This window comes from Saimiri boliviensis, chromosome 6 (genome assembly GCF_048565385.1).
Source record: "Saimiri boliviensis isolate mSaiBol1 chromosome 6, mSaiBol1.pri, whole genome shotgun sequence".
NCBI classification, from domain to species: Eukaryota; Metazoa; Chordata; class Mammalia; order Primates; family Cebidae; genus Saimiri; species Saimiri boliviensis.
The window spans coordinates 69,666,771-69,689,671 of NC_133454.1; the positions used below are offsets into that span (position 1 = coordinate 69,666,771).

General features: G+C 39.6%; 1 protein-coding gene across 3 annotated transcripts in view; it reads right to left on the reverse strand.

The window, feature by feature from the left end:
* Positions 1 to 22,901, reverse strand: part of UVRAG (UV radiation resistance associated) — a 302,584-nt gene that overhangs the window by 73,272 nt on the left and 206,411 nt on the right. For all 3 annotated transcript variants that reach the window (XM_074400911.1, XM_010334331.3, XM_003923486.4), the window contains exon 13: positions 2,036 to 2,114. In XM_074400911.1, coding sequence (XP_074257012.1) covers positions 2,036 to 2,114 — 79 coding nt within the window. The remainder of the gene's footprint in view (positions 1 to 2,035; positions 2,115 to 22,901) is intronic.

A 22,901-nucleotide genomic window follows, 5' to 3' on the forward strand; every position in this document is an offset into this window, starting at 1 on the left:
CTTGGTCTTGCTCTCAAAGCATGTTGTAGTATTTTTAGCAATACTTTATCCTATCCTTTGGTATACCATCATTTTGGGCCCTTGAGAAGAAAGAAGTGTGTGTGTGTATGTGTGTGTACATCACATGTATGTTTGAAGCTCGGATATATGAGGAAATCCAGGCATTTCAGCAGGAGCAAGTTTCACCATGAGGCTTCCAACAGCCTTCTGACCTTAGGACCTATGTGCCTAGAGCAAGAAAGAGAAAATAGGGCAAGAAAAGAAGTTCTGAACTCAAATCAGAACTTGGTGCTACTAAATGCTGTCAATTTTACCCTCAAACTCTCCAACCTGTAGTATCCGTGTGCTCTTTCCACCACGGCTGACTTCGCTGGACGGGATCTCCAATTTACCTCTTCCTTAGTGCAGTCTTAGTCTGAGCACTTTTTTTTTTTGGAGACAGAGTCTTGCTCTGTCACCCAGGCGGGAGTGCAGTGGCACAATCTCAGCTCACTGCAGCCTCTGCCTGCCGGGTTCAAGAGATTCTCATGCCTCAGCTTCCCAAGTAGCTGGGATTACAGGCACATGCCACCACACCTGGCTAACTTTTGTATTTTTTAGTAGATATGGGGTTTTGCTATGTTTCCCAGGCTGGTCTCGAACTCCTGGCCACAGCAATCCACCTACTTCGGCCTCCCAAAGTGCTGGGAGTACAGGCATGAGCCCCCTACCTGGCCTTAGTCTGAACACTTTTGACCAGTTCTGTCTAATCACTGTGTTTTCCATGGTATGACAGAACTGTGTTCAGCACAGTGGGATCTAAGCAGCCTTGGAATTAAAGCCCTGCTTCTTTGACTGAAATAACTTGTCTGCCAAAAATGGAGAGTGGTCAAGCACTGGTTGTGGGACGAATGGCATATGGAAAGGTGAGTCATGGGCCAGAGACTGTCAGAGGGCCGCCTTCCTGGAGCTGGAGTGGAAGTAACAGTAAACGTAGTATGGTTGAGAGGGCAATAAGCGTGAAGGATGAAGCAAATGATAAATTGAGGATTGCAATCCAGAAATCTGACTCAATTTCAGAAAAGCAGAACAATCTCAATAAAAAACACATTTAAAAAATCCCCCCCATTAAACTGAGGTTGGTTGAGGGGAAGAATGGCAGCTGACACTATATAGAGGAATAATTCTAGACTGATCAGAAATTAATAAGAGAATGTTCAGCAAGTCTTTAGAGTCATGTGGATAAATGGCTCATAAAAACAAAAGCATCGCAAATCTTATTACTTCTGTAAAATCAAAAGGTCTGAGGATACAGCTCATGATGTCTTTAAATAACAGCCAAATTGTGGACACTCATCATGTGATATTCCAATTGGAAGGATGGCCAATGAAAACAAAAGCACTTATTTATAAAAATAAACAAAGGAAGCTAGTCTTCCTTTGTAACTAGAAAACTTACGGAATGTTTACATCTTCAAGGAGGGCCAAAAGTGCTAAAGAAATGCTACATATTTCTTTTAGGAAAATACAAACCCACGCATCTGATAGTCTTACTATGGCATGTGGAAAGATATTATTCAAGTGGGATACTAACTGATGTGATGTTGAGAGTGCCACAGAAATCCAAGACAGACTGAATAATAAAGTGAGGAGACCATGAAGTACTTGCAAAGGCATTGAACTTTCACTCCATAAACAACAATGCAAAATGAGTCCCTAGAAATAGTCTAAGAAAATAAAATTACAGTTGGTCAAGCTGCAGAGGCAAGAGATTATGAAGCCCACACATCCAAGTATAGTCTATCAGCAAGTAAAAACACAGAAAGAGATTCTGAGTTTAGCAGGAGAATTCTAATTTGTATTCATTGCTTCTCTGTAGTCATGTTAAGCCCAGAGAAAAAGACTGTGGTCAAAAAAAGAACCATGTATTACTAACATAACTGGTTAAATAAAACGGTCAACCTCAGTATATATTTATAAAGAAAAAGGACTGGCAATAAAAGGAAATAGGCTGTACATGGGAAGTTGGGGGGAGAAGTGAAGAATAGAGACTTACCTGTGCTATATTTTTGTTCAGAAGATAGACACCATAATCAAATTGCAACTTCTCCCCTCCTTTTGGATACAGTGGAAACCTAAGAAAGGTAAAGAAGGATCAGAAATTTTCAAAAACTCAGTAAACACAACCTCCAAGTTGTCGACAGAGGCTACCGTTTCTTAGATACAGCAAAAACATCTGAAGAATTGGACTAAGTCACCTAGTTATAGTCATTGCAATCTACTAACCTCTCATAATATTAAGTCAGAATAATGGCTGCCTTCTTTCAAAAGAAAAAGTGAATAGGTCACAGAACAAGGAACTAGTGTTTAAGAAAGTGACCCACCCACCCCAAGGAGTTAAGGCCATTGGTTCCTATTTACATATCATAAACTGGCCACCTTGGCTAAGATTAAGAATTAAGATCACAGAATATTTTCCCTCCATTATCTTGGACCTGACATATCAACTTCGACTAAAGGGGAGAGGAAGATTAGGAAAAGAAAAAAAAAATTAGACTTAGAAACAATATATAAGATTTCTGTTTCTTTTAAGGTGGCCAGTGAAATCAACAGTGCTAACAGGAGCCAAAATTCATTAAAATATTCATTCATATTTACAGAGATGGCTACTTGGATGCAACTTCTCTAAGGCTATGTGCTCGTGCCATAAAGCTCTCATACGTGACCTTCCATTTTAACCTGCCTCACTAGAAAAAAAGGCATGCCATCTGGATCTTCAGAAAGATAACGAGTTATTTTAGAGAGCAACTCCCCTCACTGTTCCCCTTCTTTATACCTGAAAATGAAGAAGAAAAGGCTAGAGCATACTTATAGTCCAGTCATTGTTTTCTGATTCTCAAGACCAAGCAAAAATTTTAGCAACTGATGCAGATTTCTTTATAAACAAATCAATTACTACTTAGGGTCAAGAAGAAAACTTCATCTTCCTTAGTTTCGTGATATACAGTTATTCGCAAGAATAAAATAATCTTATTGAAATGAATGATAGGTGACAATTACTAGTCTTCATTTCAATTGTCTTTTAATTGCCTGAGGAAAAGATACATTCTATAAAGCATGGCCTATATTATTTTCTAGGGAAAATAAAATAAAGGAAATAGAATTTAAAGCCTTTATATTAAATTCTCAGGAGTTGCTGGCTATATAATATCCAAAAGGTAAATCTGTTACGCTATAAAATTATAGGCACATGGGGAGTGAGCAAGGTCATGAACTGTATTTATTCTCTACTAAAGGAACACCAAATGCTTCACACACCCATCAAGAAGACAGAGATTTATATTTAATTGAAACAGTAAAAAATAAACAAGGACATGTGGTTTGGCCTCAAACTGAGATGCATAAAAATGACAGCAGAGCAAATTCAGGATAAGCAAAGTGCAACACCAGGCTTTTGCAAGATGTCTGGGAATCATTCAAATTCAGATGGGGTAGCCTGCAAAGAAAGGACACATTTGCAAATGCCTAACGGGCAACTTTAGAGAAAATCTACTGTAGTCCTAAACCTCTGCGCTGTGTAGCTGTTACTCTATAAGCTTCATATGTAGACTAACTGAACAGCTCACCAACTCACAGCTATCTCCATTTTCAAGGTATAAATCTAGAAACTGTTTTATATGTTACAAGAGTAAACTGAGATCAGCATACATTGAAAATCAAGCTACGACATTACTAAAAAATTGATTTCACAACACTGGACTTTATTATAACTTCAGTGGGACTTCTTTACAGAAAAAGCCACAAGGTATGATTCAAAAAAGGCAATGCAAAGACAGATCAAATATTAGGACAGAATTTATATTTTATATTGCTTTCAAATTCTTAATAGTGTCACTTGAAGTTGAATAGCATAATAGCTTATTACTATCACATGTTCATCTTACTTTGCAAAAGTACATGGATTTATAGATCCACCAATCTTGAAAAATGGAATTCATTTTAAAGGGTAAAACCTATTATAATCAGGACATAAAATATAAACCAAAGAAATTTCATTTCAATATAGTTGGAGAATCACATTAGCAAGCTGTGGAAGCTTTAGATAAGAATGTGGTCATTAGAGTAAAACCAGAAGCAGATCCATAACACCACAAAGAGGACTCTTAATTGGAGGATGAATTATATATTTCCTATGAAGAGTCAATGCAATTTAGTGTTATATTCAATTAAAATGGCTAATACTAAATTATTTTCTAATTAAATTTTGAAATTGAAAATTCACTGACTCTACTGTCTTTGCAGTGCCTTATTTGAAGCAAATCTTGTGGCTCTTTCTATAAATGGTAGAAAAATCACTGAATTAGAAAGCAATAAATAGATTATGTGTATGACAGAATTCCATCTGAGGCTTACTGTCACTGTAACTAACACCTGGTGGTGAAGAGGTTAGTGGGGAGAACTGCAGACCTCCAATCGTAATTATCAGAGCCCACCTTTATCTACTGGAAACAGTTGTATCATTGTGAACTATCAAATTGGCTTAGGTCAGTTTGCAACCCTTTCTTTTTCCAGTCTGTCTCAGATTGCAAATTTACACTCACTGTGTGATTGCTTGGTTAATGTGTGTCTCTCCTATGATATCATAGGCTTCAAGAGGGCAGAAACAAGTTTTCCTTTTTTTTGAGACGGAGTCTCGCTCTGTCGCCAGGCTGGAGTACAGTGGCACGATCTTGGCTCACTGCAACCTCCGCCTCCCAGGTTCAAACAATTCTTCTGCCTCAGCCTCCCCAGCAGCTGAGACTACAGGTGTGTACCACCATGCCCAGCTACTTTTTGTATTTTTAGGGGTTTCACCATGTTGGCCAGGACAGTCTCCATCTCTTGACCTCGTGATCTGCCCACCTCAGCCTCCCAAAGTGCTGGGATTAAAGGCGTGAGCCACCATACCCGACCAGAAACAGGTTTTATTTTGTTCCTCTTTGCCTCTCTGTCAAGTGTCTAGCACTGCTACTAGCAGAAACTCTAGAAATATTTATTGAATTTTTTTTAAAGTTATTGGTGAAAAAGATTTGGAACTCTTCAGTACAGAACAATTTCAATATGAGTTAGGAATTATGAGATGACTACCAAAAAAGTGAATGCAATCCCAGGCTGTGGTAACAGAAGCAGAGCAGCTCAGCTAGGGAACGTGACAGTGACAACTATCTTTTGTACCAGTTTAGACTGTACCAAGTAGTGAAAGTATTTTACGCATAGCCAGAAAAACACACCTGCATCTTTACTTAAAGCTGATGTTTCTAAAGAATGTTTATAACAATCTCATTTGACTATAAAAGTATGTAGTGAAATAATGAAGTAGTCAGTATTATTGTTATGTAAAATAAACTGATTTGCCTTGGTCACCTAATTGGTAAGTGGAAGAGACAGGGCCTCAGTATTAGGTCTTCAATAATAAATTCAGTATTCTCTCTATTGCCTCTGAATGCTTTAGAGAAGCACATCCAGGATGATTAGGGGAACAGAAGCCAATATTGTTGAAGGAACCAGAGGTGCTGGGCCTGGAGGACAGAAGTCTCAGGGACAACAAATGAAGGACTTTCAGAGAGAAAAAGCATTGTTCTGCATGGCTTCAAGCAGGGAGAACCAAAGTGGATGGTATATACGTTACAGAGATTGATTTCACTACAAAGTCATTCAGAATCCTAAAGATCTTGGTTAGAGGCAGCCAAGCAGAGAAAAGCGACAGACACAAACAATGGACATGTATTCAGTGGATGTAGCGGGTTATATGGTGGTCTCCAAAAAACCTATGTCCATATAATCCCCGGGACCTGTGAAAGTGACCTTATTTGACGAAGAGGTCTAAAATAGTTAAGGATCTTGGGTTGAGATCGTTTCTGATTATTCAGACGGGTCCTAAATCTAGTAAGTATCATAATAAGGAAACACAGAGGAGAGACAAAGGGAAAGGAGGTCGAGTGCAGATAAAGGCAGAGCTTAGTTGTGCAGCCACAAGCCAGGCAATGCCTGGAGCCACCGGAAACTGGAAAGGATAAAGAAAGGAGTGTGGCCCTGTTGACGCCTCAATTTTGGACTTCTGGCCTCCAGAACTGTGTGAGAATAAACTGCTGCTGCTTTAAGTCATCAAGTTTGTGGTAACTGGCAGTAGCCTTAGAGACTAACACAGGAGGAATCAAATATGGGATGATTCCAATGGACTCGATGAGGTAGAGTTTCTCCTTCAACTCCAAGATTCTGTGATTCTGTAATTCTTAATATGTGAAACTAAACAGACTGAATATAATTTCATTTTTTCCTTCAGAAACCAAGAAAGATTTGAGACTCCAATGCCAAAGAGTCATCATGATAGGCAGCAGCTAAGGTTGCAGAGTAGATCAGCTAAAGTCTGGTAAGTGAATTCCAAAAAAAGAAATTAATATGTACAGGCTGAGCCTGAGCTGGATTCTTTTTACTAATTCACACACACACACACACACACACACACACACACACACCCCTACAGAGATGTGACACATGAAAAATATATCACACTCAACTTGGAAAAATAACTGTAAAAAGAAACTGATTTTTCAAGCTTTAAATATTTATACAAGATACAACTATTCTAAACACTGCCCTCTCCCCACCAACCCAGACATTTTTATAAAGGACTCCAAGCTGCTGATAGTTTCTTGCTTTCACTTTCAGAGCCTCACATCCAGATTTAGTTCTTTGATGGCAACTGGGGATGAGGATATCGCTATAGTTAATTTCAACTTTTAAATCGTATATATTAAGATTACTTCTGCCATTTGTATTTATAGAAAATGTGACAACATGGAATCTATATATTCTGAGGCCGTGACTTTATCTCAAACTCAGTATACTTACTTCTGTCCAGACTGGTTTTCCATTACAACGTTTCTCTATCAATTACTTGGACTTAGAATGGCATTCAACTTCACCCACCTGATTTGTCTGTTACATATGCAGGCCTTCACCAAGCTGACAAATCATTTCCCCTCTGTAAATTCTCTTTATTCCTGTTGCCACTCTGGATCATTCTTTCTTGCGGGGGGGGGCTGTCCTGTATACTACAGGATGTTTAGCAGGGTCAGCATCCTTATCCTCTATCCACTAAAAGCCAATAGCTCTTGACTCCCAGCTGTGATAACCAAAAATGTCTCTAGACATCGCCAAATGTTGTCTGGGTGAGTGGGGAAAGGGGTTCAAATTGCCTGTAGCCAAGAATTATTGGTCCAAGCTCCTATCAATTTGATTACTATCGAGCCAGAATCCTTAATGCCAGTTCTTTCCCCGTATCACTGTCAGACTGATTTTAGGAAGCCTAGTAGGTTTTTTAAAAACTGAATTGCAACAGAAAAGACAAAGTTTTTCTAGTCTCAGCTCCATTACATACTTCCTTATTATATGAACTTGGGTAAATCAGAACTAGTCTAATGCTAAGTTCTTAAGCTATGAAGCTACCATCTTTCCTGCCTTCTTCACAAGTACCTTGTGAGGATACAACACCACAAGATTGAGAAAGTACATTGAAACTGCAAAGCATGACACAGTGTAAGTTATTATTTTCTCTTAAGTAAGACCTCTTATGATGTCACTTCTCAGCCCTCTTCATCTTCAGTTATTGTTTTAAATTTCAACTCCTCTGCCTACCTTTCAAGTCCTAAGTGATCTGACCCATCTACCCAAATTATGTCACCTTTTCCTCAAGAGGTTTCCTTACAGTGCCACGAACACATTAAGTTCACTTTTCTTTCTCTGCCTTTACTTACTTCTCCCAAGTGTCCATCTTTCTTGCTTTTCTATCTAAATACTATTCTGTCCTTTATAAGATCTAGTTCAAGTTGTCACAGTCCTCTTAAAATTGTCCTTGACCACTCCAGGACTCACTGATTCTCCTGTGACCTTCCTGTTGCCTATTTAATGCCTAGAGATTGCTTGCTAGTTGTTTCCATACCCATTTATTTCATGCTCTAGTGGTAGTACATTAATTTTCCCACGCTTCATGATTCACATGTACACAGTTCTTGTTTTTGCTGCCACATGGTTTATTTGAGGGTTATATCACATTTAAAGAAATAACCAAAATTAAATCAGGGTATCTGCCAAAGAAAATAAAACTCTTTTTTTTTTGGAGACAGGGTCTTGATCTGTCGCCTAGGCTGGAGTGCAGCGGCACTATTATGGCTCACTGCAGCCTCTGACCTCCCAGAAACAAGTGATACTCCTGCCTCAGCCTCTCAAGAAGCTAGGACTGCAGGTATGCACAACCACACCTTGCTAATTTTTCTTTTTTTGGAGGCGGGTTGGGGGTGGAGACAAGGTCTAACTGTGCTGCCGATGCTGGTCTTAAACTCCAGGCCTCAAACATTCCTCCCACTTTGGCCTCCCAAAGTGTTAAGATTACAGGCCTAAATGACCATGCCCAGATATAAAACTCATTTTAAAAGACATTTTTTCAATGTTTATTTTCCCAAAAAGTCCCCCCTACAATAACTATAGTAAATTGTGAGTTAACTCTGGTATGCTTAGGGATTCAGAAATTGGGATAGATTATAACATGAATACCTACGAGGCTCCTCTTGTAACTGGTGGGATGATCTACTATCAGGAGCAACCAGAATGAAGCAATTAACAAAACAGACAAACAAAAACACAAGTCTCATTCAAGTCCTCCAGGGCAACCACAAAAACAACCACCACCACCACCACTACCACCTGTGAAAAAAATGCTGCAAAATGCCACCAGCATGCAATCTGCCCCTATTCTTCCCTACCCGCCACCGTGATAGAGTAAGGGAAGTGACCAAAGGCTATAGATCCTTAAGCACAAACTAAAGCACCTGGTAGAGTAAAAAAGACTATATTTTACTCTGCCAAGACTAAAGAGAAAAAAAACTTCACATTTTTCTGCTGAGTTGTGTGTAGTGTCGCTGAAGTTTTAACTGTTGATGGTAATGCAATGAAAACATAAGGCAGGCCATAGGCCTGTGAGATGGAAATGGTTGGCTGTAGGGGTTACACTGGGGACTGAAAATATTTGAGCATCTGTTTCCATGTTAAAAAGTCACATTTATTAACCAGCCCAAAAGGTACTCTTTAAGAAATAGGCCATTTTAAAAGAACGTTTCCGCTTCCATTTATCATTTAATATTTTAACTGTATTCAAATCTATTTTTAAGTTTCAATTTTTCTTTGGATTAAGAACTTTATTCTAAGGACAATTTAACTTTCACCCATAAGTGATATCTCGTTTTAAGCATCATAATCAATTTAAAGTTACATAGAAAGTAACAGATATCCATTGGTTTGGGCTAAAGTTAAAATCTATGAAAAGCATGATTAACAATGGACATTTTCCCCCTCCTTCCCATAGCCAACTGATCTCTGAAAAATCAAATCTGATCATGGCACCCAGTCTCCTACAGAACCACTGAATTGAAATAAAATCTAAGCCACACAGAGTAGCCCACAGGGCCTTCCATGGCTGAATCCACTGCTACCTCCTGTCATTCTCCTTGGCACTCACTATGCTCAAGTTACGGTGGCTTTCTTTCTGTTCCCTGAACATGCCAAGCTTGTTTGCTAGCAGGAGCTGCAGGATGACGACTTCTATGCTTAGGATGAGGACGGCACGCACTTCTCGCCGGATATCACCCCCATCACCCTGGCAGCACACTGCTGGAAATATGAAGTGGTGCATGCTGCTTCCTTCAGCCGCTTGTGCTTGAAGATCAATACCTACAGGTGGCTGGCCAGCCTGGTGTAACTCTCCTTGTACAGCGAGGACTCAGTGCTCACGGACGCAGAGCTCAGCAATGTGCTGGCCAACTGGCCAACATAGAGGAGTTCAAGAATGACTATGGCAAGCTCTCCATGCAATGCAAAGACTTTGTAGTATGCTGGATCTCTGCTAAGACTCAGAAGAGGTAGAAGCCATTCTGAATGGAGATCTGAAATCAGCAGAGCCTCTGGAGGTAAACAGGCACAGAGCTTCATTAAGTCATGTCAAACTTGCCATTATGTATGAAGTCTAAAAGGTCAGATGGATGATGGGATTTCTGTTCTACAGGGAAACTGAGAATTGCCAAGCTTCAATGACATGTGTAAGGTCACACAACTATGGAGTTAATCATGCAGTTTGTGGCTCATCCCAACTGCTAGCAGCAGCTCTTGACGATCCGGTATGAGAACCTCTCAGGTCTAAGGCGGCAGACCATAGAGATCAAGTGCCTCGTGCTGGTCGTGGCTCTGGGTGTTCCATTCCTGGCATCAGCTACTGGATCACACCTTGCAGCAGGATTAATAAGAATAGAGTGTCAGCTGGGCTGACCTGTGGACAGACTAGGGAATGCAGAACACTACTGCAGCAACCTATTTGGACCTGTCAGAAGAAATCTAAGCTGGGGAAAATTCTGTGAAGCCCTTTTATGAAGTTTGTGGCACAGGCGGCTTCCTTTGTCGTCTTCCTGGGCCTGCTTATGTTCAATGCCTCAGACAGGTTTGAAGGTATCACCACGCTGCCCAATATCACGGTTAGAGACTATCCCAAACAGATCTTCAGGGTGAAAACCCCTTCAGTTTACATGGACTGAAATGCTAATTGTGGTCTGGGTTCTTGGAATGATGTGGTCTGAGTGTAAGGAGCTCTGGCTGGAAGGACCTAGGGAATACGTTTTGTAATCATGGAATGCACTCATCTCTGGGATGCTCTCCATATTCATTGCTGCTTTCATGACCAGATTCCTAGCCGTCCTTCAGGCAACAAAGGCACAACAGTATGTGGACAGTTATGTCCAAGAGAAAGACCTCAGCAAAGTGACGCTCCCATCAGAGATACAGCATTTTACTTACGCAGATAATGAAAAGACTTACAAAGTGGTATGTTTTGAAAGCACAAGCAGACCAAAAAAAAAAAAAAAAAAAAAAGAGAGAGAGAGGGAGAAGGTAATAAAGGAATTAAAAGAAATCAAGCAAGATATCGCCAGCCTTCATTGTGTACCTCTTGAGGACAAGAGCCAAGCAACTGAGGAATTAGCCATTGTAATTCATAACCTTAGTGAGAAACTGAATCCCAGCATGCTGAGATGTGAATGACGCAATAACCTGGAATTTGGCTTTGACTATAGTACAAATGTGGGCAATAATATTTCTAAGTATGAAATACTTGAAAAACTATAGTGTAAATTTTTAGTACTAACTACCTATCGTGAATCTTTGAAAGTTAACTTTTAATGGTTTTACTGTTTTATCACATGAAAAGGCATTTTATCTGCCTTGACATTATAAACAACGATACAACATTGTGTTGAAAAGCCCAATCTTGCTATGTTATTGAAATTTTTATTCATTTTAGAGTAAATTCCACATCTGTCCACTACCTGTTTGCCTCCAAGAGACTATCAGTTCCTTGGGGACAGGGACCATGTCTTACGCATCTTTGTGTCTCCAGCATCTAGTACAGTGCCTGGTACATAGCAAGTGCTCAATAAATGTTGAAACCAGCTGAACTGAACTTCAAACAAAATTAAAATAAAAAGTCCTCACTACGTAGCATACCTTCCCTTGTCCAAGTTCTGCAGAGATTTTTTTAAAAAGTAGAAACTGAAGAAATTTTACAACAGCTATGATGACTTAGTAAGACATTCTAAGAATTTTAAGTGCCACTGATAATCCTAGAACCACTAAGCCTTGAGTGAAGAATTTAACAACAAAATGGGTTAATGGAATATATAATTACATTATATCTTTAAGTTTCATAGAATTATTTAAAACAACACATTAAAGATTTTTGTAAAATAAAAATAAATTTAAAAAGACAAAAATTAGGCCGAGTGCAGTGGCTCAAGCCTGTAATCCCAGCAATTTGGGAGGCCAAGGCGGGTGGATCACAAGGTCAAGAGATCGAGACCATCCTGGTCAACATGGTGAAACCCTGCCTCTACTAAAACTACAAAAAAAAATTAGCTGGGCATGGTGGCACATGCCTGTAATCCCAGCTACTCAGGAGGCTGAGGCAGGAGAATTGCCTGAACCCAGGAGGTGGAGGTTGCGGTGAGCCGAGATCGCGCCATTGCACTCCAGCCTGGGTAACAAGAGTGAAACTCTGTCTCAAAAAAAAAAAAATACAAAATTAGCCAGATGTGATGGTATGTGCCTGTCATCCCAGCTACTTGGGAGGCTGAGGTGAGAGGATCACTTGAGTCCAGGAGACGAAGGTAGCAGTGAGCCAAGATCACACCATTGCACTCCAGTCTGAGTGACAGGATTAATCACAGGCAGCTTCCTACAGGTGGAAAATCTAAAACTAGTTTTGAAGAAAGTAAAGGTCAGAAATTTGAAAGAGAAAAGATGAAAGAGCATTTGAAATTAGAGTAAAAGAGCTGATTAAATCCACAAATTATTTGCTTATTTTATACCGCAGACTCTGGTGAGCATTGGACAAATAAGGCAAATACCATTCTTCATTCACTCATTTACCAAGAGTTACTGTATAATCACCTTGTGGTAGACACTGTTCTAGGTGCTGAGCTAACAGTGAACAAAATGACAAAAAAGTTTCTGTCCTCATAAAGCTTACATTTCAGTGACAGACACATGACAAACAAGAGGAGCTTCACTGAGAAGATTATATTCGAACAAAAACCTGAACGAAGTGAGAAAGTCTTGCAGCTATCTGGGGGAGGGTGTTCCAGGCAGGGGAGTGCACAGGCTTTGAGACATGAATGCCTGGTATGTTTGCATCCAAGGAAGTGAAAGCAGGTCAGAGTGCCTGGAGCAGAGTGAGGGAAAAAGGACCAGGGGATGAGGTCAGCAAGGGAGGGAACCAGTTTACATCATGCAGGGTCCTGCAGGTCACAGCAAGGACTCTGGTTTTTACTCTGAATGACAGGAGAAGCACTGGAGGGTTTACTGGCTGCTCTGTGAGGATAAACTCCAGGGGAGCAAGAAAAGAAACATGGAGAGGCTACTGCAAAAATTTAGGCAAGAGAAGACAGAAGTATGAACCAAGATGGTGGCTGTGGTGAGAAGTGGTTGGAGGTGGTGAGAAGTGGTTGGATTCTCTTATTTTGAAGATACAGCCAACATCATCTGGTGACAAATCTTCTATGAGGTATGAGAGGAAGAGGAGTCAAGGATGACTTCAAAGTTTTGGACCTAAGCAATAACAGAATGGAATTGCCATTTTATTATCAAATTCCAGGTGAAATTAAAGTAAACAGCTAGGAGCTAGGGTAAAAAATAGAGTGTGAGGGGTTAAGTGCTATAAGATTAGGCCGGTAAGTTCAACAGGTACCAGACTACGCAGGGTTTTATAAACCACAAGAAAACCAAACATATACTGTATCCTTAAGGACAATGGGAGGATAATGACTTTTTAAAAGCATGGGTGTAACAGGATGGGGTTTAGGTTTTTTAAAGACCAGTCTGGCTACAGTGTGGTAAATAAAGGGGAACAGGACCTAGATAGGAGGTTATTGCAACATTCCAGGCTAAAAATGGTAACAGTTTGGTTAAGGTTCCAGAAGTAGAGAGGAAGATATGTGAATAGATTTGTGGGAAGAACTGAAAGAATTTTGTGAGGGACTGATTGTTACAAAATGGTAAAGAGCGGAGGAGTCAAAGATGATCCTTTCTTTTCTTGATTGAGAAATGAGGCAGATGGTGGTATCTATGAATTGTGACAGGAAACACGGGAGGAAGAGCAGGTGTATATATATTTATTATATATAAATATAGTATACTTGTATATGTTATACCTATATGCTCTATAATATAAACAGTCTGTATTATATATAAATACAATGAGGTGACAAAATTGGGAGTGAAAATATCAATTAAGAAGTTATAACATTTTAGATGGAAACTGAAGCCGGAGGTATGAATGAGATGGCCTAAAGAAATCGTATATAAGAGAACCACTTCAGAGCCTTGAGAATATGAACAAAGGACGGGGAGAAGAAGCCAGAAAAGGACTGGTTAAAAGATATGAGGAAAACCAAAAGCCTCTCACCAGAAAGGCTCAGAGAAACTGCTACTGTAAGAAGGCTGATGTCCACAGTCAAGTGCTGCAGACAGGTCAAGCAAATGTGAAAATAAAACATCAACTGGATTGACTTTGTGGGTTCATCGGTAGGTAGCTCTGATAATACGGTAGATGAAACTTTAACTGAAGTAGCAGCGGATGAAGGCTAACTGGTGTGAGTTCAGGAGGTGGCCAGAGGCAAGGAAATGAAGTTGGTGGGAAGGCTGGCATAGAGAGAGGGGAGCTCAGCAGCTGGAGGGATGTGGGGAGGCACAGCAGGAAACATGTCCCAAGGGGAAAGAGGATAGGTTCCTTACCCACAGGTGAAAGTACAGACGGGTCTGCCTTAGACAGCAAGTGGGACGAGGGCAACTCTTTCATTATAACAGGAGCGATGACCACTGTGGATGCTGCTTATTCATTCAACGAACTCATATATATGCCAGGTATGGTGCTAGGTGGCAGGGATATATGGGTGGGCAAACACAAACATGAGGTTAGAGTCCAGTGGATTAGACAGATGGTGCTCATATAATGAGTCTAACAAATGAGATGGGTAGGTGCTACAAGAAAAAATGTCCTGGTCAAAGGCAGCAGCTTGTGCAAAGGCCCTGTGGCAGAGGAGGCATGCTGCTTCAAGGGACGGAAAGATGGCCAACACAACTGAACTGAAGGAGGAGTGGCAAGGGACAACTTTGAAGCTGCATAGGAAGGTATGTGACAGATTAGGCAGGGCCCTCTACATACACCATGCCAGATCACAGGCTGATCTCTAACCTCAGAGAAATAGCAAAGGGTGGCAAAAGTCCTCATGGAAGAACAAAAGGAGGAGTGATTGTTTCTTCCTCCTTTAGGGGAAGAAAAGAGAGAGAAAATATAAAGGGACATCATATGTGCCAACGAAAAGAGATTAAATTTGATATAACAGGAAAAAAAATATCACCTCAAAGTTTTTAAAGGCGAAATCATCTAATGAGCAGGTTTAGATCAGAATATTCTCTTTGCCAATATTATATACAATATTTTAGACAGAGCTATACTAAAAAGAGAATGGAATTTCAGGAAAATCAAATTCCAGGTAATTTTAGTAAGAAGGTTAAAAATAATCCTCCCCGCCCCCCCGCATCCACTTTTTTTTTTTTTTTAACTTGGTAAGTTGCAGGGCTGTGGAAATTGTTAAATAACTCAGTGTCAATTTCCTTATAGAAACCTTCCAGTTTTCCACACCCTTTTTGTGACTGTTGAAAAACAGTCCACAGGCAAATTTCAGTGAACAGAGCAAAATTAAAGGATGGAAACCATGTCTTTTTTTAATAGTTAATTTTGTAAAATAAAAATTCTGCCAAGCAAATCAAAATCACATTCCACAACATTAACGGCCATCCTGCATTTGCCTGGATTTAACAGCACCTGTTTCCCACAAAAATCTGTAAATGTTAAGAAAGAAAAAACCAAATCCACAATTAAGCATGCAAGGTGCATAAATACTTGGTAATGCCAGAAGATATTTCCATCTGGAACATACATTTGGAAGAAAAACTATTCACCATTAAAAATATCTAAAGACAACACTTCACAATGTGTGCATATAATATGGGCTGGCTTAAATGTATCAGGACACCTAAATCTATATTCACTATAAATCACTTCTTTATACAGTGCTGATAACAGGTGCTCAATCCTTTATATAAAACTTGTTTATTTAATTTTTGTGCTGATACCTATTTCGGGAATGAGAAGAGGAGACAAGCAAAAGGGCTATTTGGGTATGAGGCTTTGAAGTAAGAGAGGCAGAACTTTGTTACTTGTGAAGTGAACTGGAACATACTACTCTGAAACTGTTTCCAAAACTCTAAAATAGGATAAATAATAGCGATCTTTCAGGATTGTGAGAATTAAACAAGTAAATCTATGACTCAACTTCAAATCTATACCACGAAATGCATTTAAAAAAATCTATGACCCAGCACACTTATTAGGACACCGTAAGCATTCAGTTATTATTATTACCTTTCATAACCGTATGCTTGATTTTCCTCCTCTTTTCCTCCACTCCTATCTTTAAGTGCCTCAAGGAGAGATAGCGTATTTTATTCATTTTGTTGCCTTCTGAAATCAAAAAGCATTCTTACGCACCTGGCACTTTCTACTCAATATTTTTGCTGTTTATATAAATGTCTTACTTCCTCAATTAAAATACAATTTCCTTGAGGACATGGGTGTTAAACTTAGATTCTTATTCAAAGTGGGTATTCAACAAATGTCTGCAAATGTATGATTAAACAAATGAATATATTAATTAAATATTGAAGGAGAAACATCTAAGTAACAAATAGCACTGTGAATTAAAAAACAAAACAAAACACAGCAATCAGGAAGATTTCAAGATTCAGGTATGTTCTTATTTTTTCTTTCTTGGTTTTAATATACCTAGACAACCAACTCTTATTTTTAGAAAGTGCTTTGAGTTCTGCTCAAACGATAAATTATTTGGTTGGGAGAAGATCCTAAATTACAAAATGGTGTTTGCTGCAAATTAACAGCAGGTAGAGCCCTCTACCATTAAAGTAAAGGCCAGTGAGTACCACTAAACTGACAGCAGTAACAATGATGTTGATGCTGGATTGCATTTATGGATCATTATTATGCAGCAGATATTGCACTTATACGTTATCTAAATAATCCTAGCACCTGTCCTGCAAGCACTATTATTTTAGTGCCTGCGATCACACAGTGTTTCCTAACACTCCACAACAGCCACCCATCTCCAATCCACTTCACTCCTACTCCGGGTATGAATTCGTTATTTCTCCCCATGTGTCCTCACAGAACCCTGTACGATCCCTAACAGAGTACCTTTGACACTGTATTGTAGTTGCTTGTTTATTCCTTGAATCTTCCAAAAGAATGTGAAACTATGAGCCCAAGTCTTACTGATGCTGTATCCCAGTTCCAAGAGCCCTGTGTTTATTTGTGGAATGGAGGGAGGGGTGAATGTATGGGTGAAGTGTAAGTGGTAGAGCTACTTCCAACCCCTGCCTGTCTGACTCCTAAGCTTCTGCTTTTTATTCTATGCCATGCTCCCCATCAAGTAATAACCTCATTTTGTAAAGCTGTATTATTTGTAAATTTCATTTCATTCAAGATTGCTATTAAAAACTAGGGAATTTCTTCTCCCCACAAATCAGATGTTCATATACCAAATCATTGCCAATTCAGCAACTGATTTGATAAGTTGGCACTCTGAAAACCATCAAATCTACATTTTGTGTTTAGAGCTAAGTCAAAAAGGCAGAGAATGTTAATACCAATAACTAACTGTAGATCACATTAATGTAACTTCCATAGTCCTAGAAACAACATTACATACATTATTGCTTTTAGGGCTTAAATAAATAAAAGCGGCTAGAATTAACAAATCCACAAGTTTTTGAAAAATCCACTGTCATGCTCAGTGTCAGGATCCAGCCCCATCTGAGGACTGAGGGGAGTGGATGGACGTGGGGCAGAGAGCCGGAAGAACCCTCAAGAAACAGCACGTAAATGAGACATGGCTTTATTCAGCGCCCTTTCACAGGGTCAGTGTTATATTTATACGCTACACAAACAATAGTGACTAAGAGCCAGGTGGGGAGTTTCTCTATGCTGTGTCTACATGGCTATTATGTAAGACATGGGACTGTGCACTTGCGCCCCAATCCTGCTGAGTCGTCTAGGCTGTTTCCCTCCACCTATGCCTGCTGTCCTATGCCTGCTTGGCTGCAGTACAGCCATGCTTCTTACATCCACTTAGTTCCACTAAGTCAACTTTTCAATAATGGTGTGCATAAATCTGTTAAAATACTTCAGTTTTAAAGGCTAATTTTAGATCATCTATCACAAAGTCTAAAAACTTTTACCTGCTTTCTGGACGTCAATGCTCAAAACTCCATACATAAGTTAGCTAAAGTCAGTTTTCTAAAGTGACTATGCTGTCTAGGAATTGCACTATATTCGAAATGCATTTGAGAAAGACATATTTCAATTATAAAATTGCAAAAGGAATCACCTCCATTCATCATCTTGCCCAATTCCAGAGCACAAAAAGACAATTTAGAGGCCCCTAAGTTATTTTGTTAAGTATGGACTTCAAAGGAGGAGGAAACTCCAAGGATCACTGATCTGACAGCAACCCATGCAAACATCTACATTGTCATAATCAATCTGCTTTAATTATCAACAAGTTTTTACCATTTCTGACCAGTCATTTGGTGCTGACCTCTGACAAGTACTTACAAGTCATCGAAATCTCATTTTATTTTATAGCCTTATATTTGTTATTGGGCTAATCTTTACCTGTTCTGCATCACACAACAGCTTAAATATTTGAATGGCCCAGCAATAAATTTCCATGATCCCCCTGGGTCAGTCAGATGTTAGCTGTTAAGTAAAGCTAAAAGGATCTAGGCTTCATAAATTTCCTTCAGGGTCCACATTTACTCTTACAGGCTAGGCTTTCAAGCCCAAACATCTTTATAGCTATGTGCAGTGATTTATTAACTCCTCCTTGTTTTTATCCAAAAAGATCAATCACATATGTATCAATAAGCCAGTGTGCTGGTGACTGTTTTTTATTGTACATATAACCACCTGCCTTTAATACAAACCTGTGTCTCAAGCTTTTCTAAGTGCTTGCTGGATTTTAACAACCTTCACCTGTTTCGAATTTGGTATAAAACATATGGTTTAGTTCTGCTATTTAGTTCTAAGCCAGCCTTTCCTCTTTTGGACCCAACAATATAAAAGAAAACAAATCTAGGGGACAAAATCCTAAAGTTGGAGGACGTTTCACAGGTACACACACCATAATGACTTGCCCGATTACTTCTGAAAAGCATCTTCACAGAGAAATACATATTTTATAGTTATGAAACTATCATACTTCCTTGAAAAAATTAGATGTGTCCTACATTACTCTTGAGGGTCCTAAAAATTACATTCAAACTGTGAAAATGACAGTTTAATCTTAATGCCTCAAAAAAGGTAACAGTTATTATCTAGAATCCTATGAGGTCAGGGAAGAGAGTTCCTATCTTTATATTCAGGAATTTACATCTGGCCAGGTGAAACCAAGATTTTCTTTTCCCTTCCCTTGTCCTCTAAATTAGACCAAAAGTTTAAGAGGCACGGTGCCAGTGGCAAGAGAACCACAATATAACTCAGCATGGTAAAGTCAATACTAAAATTAAGAGTGTCTGGGTGATAGGGCAGGGAGGAGAAAATCCTCAGGAAGAAATGACTAATAGAAATGTCTAGGAGAGGCAGAGAAGTCAAAACAGCCTCCCACAGCTCCACCAGACTTCTTTTCCTACTACACACATCTCCTTTTCCACTGACGGTGGGACCTGACAACACCGGCCACAGCTGGCACTGAAACTCCTATTCAGATTGCTCTCACCCTTCAGGGCCCAATGCAAATGCTCTATCCTCTCTGAAGCCTTCCCCTAGTCCTGAAAGAAGTGAGGTGCTTCCATGAGATATCAGTATTTATTCAGCATTTGGGAGCACGTAATTACAGTAGGCTTTGTTTTACAATCATATGTTTACATGTCTGCCTCTTGTACAATGTTCTGATAGAGCAGGTACTGAATAAATGTTCACTGAATTGTATTATTAGTTTGCAAAGACTTTGTATAAATGAAGCCACCAAAAGCAATTAAAAATTAATGTCTTTTATCAAAATAAAACATACCTATGGTTTAAAAAATCAAATTGTTCTATAAGCCTGATATTAAAAACATCAGTTTACATGTTTATTAGTTAAAATACCCTAGAGCAGGCATCCCCAAACTTTTTACACAGGGGGCCAGTTCACTGTCCCTCAGACCATTGGAGGGCCGCCACATACTGTGCTCCTCTCACTGACCACCAATGAAAGAGGTGCCCCTTCCTGAAGTGCGGTGGCGGAGCGGGGGCGGAGGGGGGCGCGGATAAATGGCCTCAGGGGGCCACATGCGGCCCGGGCCATAGTTTGGGGACGCCTAGAGCTTTATCTCCATTCCTAGACCTCCAAGCTTATTATTCTCATGACTTTAAGCTGCTTTTTTCCCCTAGTATTTTCCCTTTATGTTTCTAATTAATACCCTTATATTCCTGTTTCTTGACTCTATGGCTTTAAAAATGATCTACTGACAACATACTGGGGAAAATGAGTATATAGCTCTCTTACACACTGCTTCCCCAACCTCTTCCAAAATACCCACACTTCCCCTTCCTCCCATCCTTTCAGTAGGGTCAACATCATAATTTTTGGTTAAATCAGTATGCAACATTACAGTATTATAACCATGTTACTTTTTTGAGCTGAGCCATATAATGTATATTTTAATTCTTTTAAACTTGGTTTTCCCTGGAGTTAATAACCACCTAGTTTTCTCATTTGCTAAGTTTATGTACCTCTCACTAATTTATTCCCAGAACCCCTCGAAGCAATGAAAATTCCCTCTTGCTATGGTTAAATTATCTTTCGGCTTCACTCTTTCTTGGTGCCTTCGTTCTCCTGCTCCATTGGCCAGCGGGGAAGACGATCATCTATGGCTCCCCTTCACCCTGAGACCCTTTCTTTTCCTTGAATAATGTTTTCTTCTTACTTGGTTTATTCCTTTGTATTAATAGAGCACATCTTCCAGAAGTTTCCTAGGAAAGGTGCATGGGACTTTCATGCCTGAAAAGTCTTTTTTCTGCCCTTTTATTTGACTGATAGTTTGATATAAATATAGGTTATAGAAGTAATTTTCCCTCAGAACCCTGAAGGATTGTTCCATTGCTTGCTTTTTACCTTTCATTGTTGCCTTTGAGGAGTTGGATTTTATGACTCCTATTCCTTTGTATTTTTTTTTTTTCTCTGCAAGATTTTAGAATCTTCACTTTACCTCCAGAATTCCATAATTTCACAGTGATGTGCCTTAGTGTGGGCTTTTGAAACTTTATTGTGCTAGGCACTCGCTGGACTCTTTCCATTTGAAATAAAGTATTTTAATTATTAGAATTTTTCTTGCATTATTATTTATTGGATAATTTCCCACCTTTCCTTTTCTCTGTTTCTTTTTTGCACTCACTGCTATATGGATTGTTGGATCATCAAATATTTGAGGAATTCCTCTAATACCTTATCTTTTCTTTCTTTTCTTTGATCTCTATGCTTGGCTTTTTTTTTTTTTTTTTTTTCAAAGAGGAAAACAACTTTACTTTCCAACCTTCTGTTGAATTTTTTAAAAACTTCCGTAATTTTAATTTGCCAAGCTTCATCTTTTAATGAATGTTCATTTTTATACCATCTTGTTTTTGTGTTTGGATACAGTACTTTCCCTTGTCTCTTTGAGGACATTATTTAAAGTCTCTTAAAAAAAGACCAACAAATATCAAACTATTGCTTTTTATTGATCCCTATGGTCTTTTTTTTTTTCTCTCTTTTTTCCTATGGTCTTCTTTCCTCCACATTTCTTTTTGATGATTTTGGCTTCTATATTTCATATGATAAGTTTCCTCAAATGTCTGGCAATTCTTTGGTTCATCATTTTTAAAAGCAAGGAACTAGAGACCACACATATTGAAAGCTGTACATGGACAGGATTGGCCAAAAGGCAGGTTTCACTCTGGGGTTATTAGAGGAAGTCTGGCAGTTTCACATGGAGATGTACAACTCTAAGAAGCGGTATGTATTTTCTCTTGGATCAGTTTCCATGTTCTTGTATATACAATCAATTCCTTTTTTCAGCTGGCACCTCTGCCCTCAGTTATTCTAGTTGTCCCTGAATACAAGATTAATCTGGTCCGACCTCTCAAGAGTAAACTGCAGGTTTTCTGCTGGTGTAGGGAGAGGTAGCTGCATGAGAGGGGCTGTCAGGGGATACTGGCTTCTAATACAGACTTCCAGACATACCCGACTCATCTTCAAAGACTCCTGGCCTCCAACTCTGAGACTTTTTGGACTTCTACAGCATGAATCAGCTTGCTTCTTAACTTTCCCCCTTGCAAGCTCTTAGAACAGGCGTCCCCAAACTTTTTACACAGGGGGCCAGTTCACTGTCCCTCAGACCGTTGGAGGGCCGCCACATACTGTGCTCTTCTCACTGACCACTAATGAAAGAGGCACCCCTTCCTGAAGTGTGGCGGGGGGCCAGATAAATGGCCTCAGGGGGCCGCATGAGGCCCAGGGGCCATAGTTTGGGGACGCCTGTCTTAGACTTTCATTTTTTCAGCCTGCTAAATCAGTTGCTACTCTTTCACCTGCTGTTCAGTTCTCACAATTTTGTTGATTTCACAATTTCTCTGCTCTGGAGGTGGCCTCTCCTGTTCCTTTTGACAATATGGGATTAATGCTTTTTAAACTGTAATGCCTGTACTGTTATTTCAGTGGCATTTTGGTAAGAAAAGATAAGCACATTTGTTCAGTCAGAAGTTTGAAGTTCACAACTGATGATTAAAACGGCAGCCTTTGTTTCCATGTCAGGCTCTGTGTGCTGGGCTTTACATGCATCGTTTAACTCTTAAAACCACCCTGTGGCAGAGACTGCTGACTGTGCCGCAACACCCATTCTCCTCATCTTCTGTTGTTAACAGAACCCCTGAAGTTTAAAAGCCACTTAGAAAAAAAGACATTTCTCAACCTCCTATGGAGAGCGGAGAATGTGGAAGTCAGAGGAGGGAGAAATGCCCATTTCCTGCTGGCTGCATAATGACTGACATTCCAACAACCATCACGGACCATGAGGGCCACACTCCAGGGATGGCAGAGCAGAGACCTTGAAACACCCTGCATTTCCTGAAGCACTGATGGAACTGCCACTCCAGCTCTGGATTACTGACTGATCCCTCGATTTTTTGTGCATGA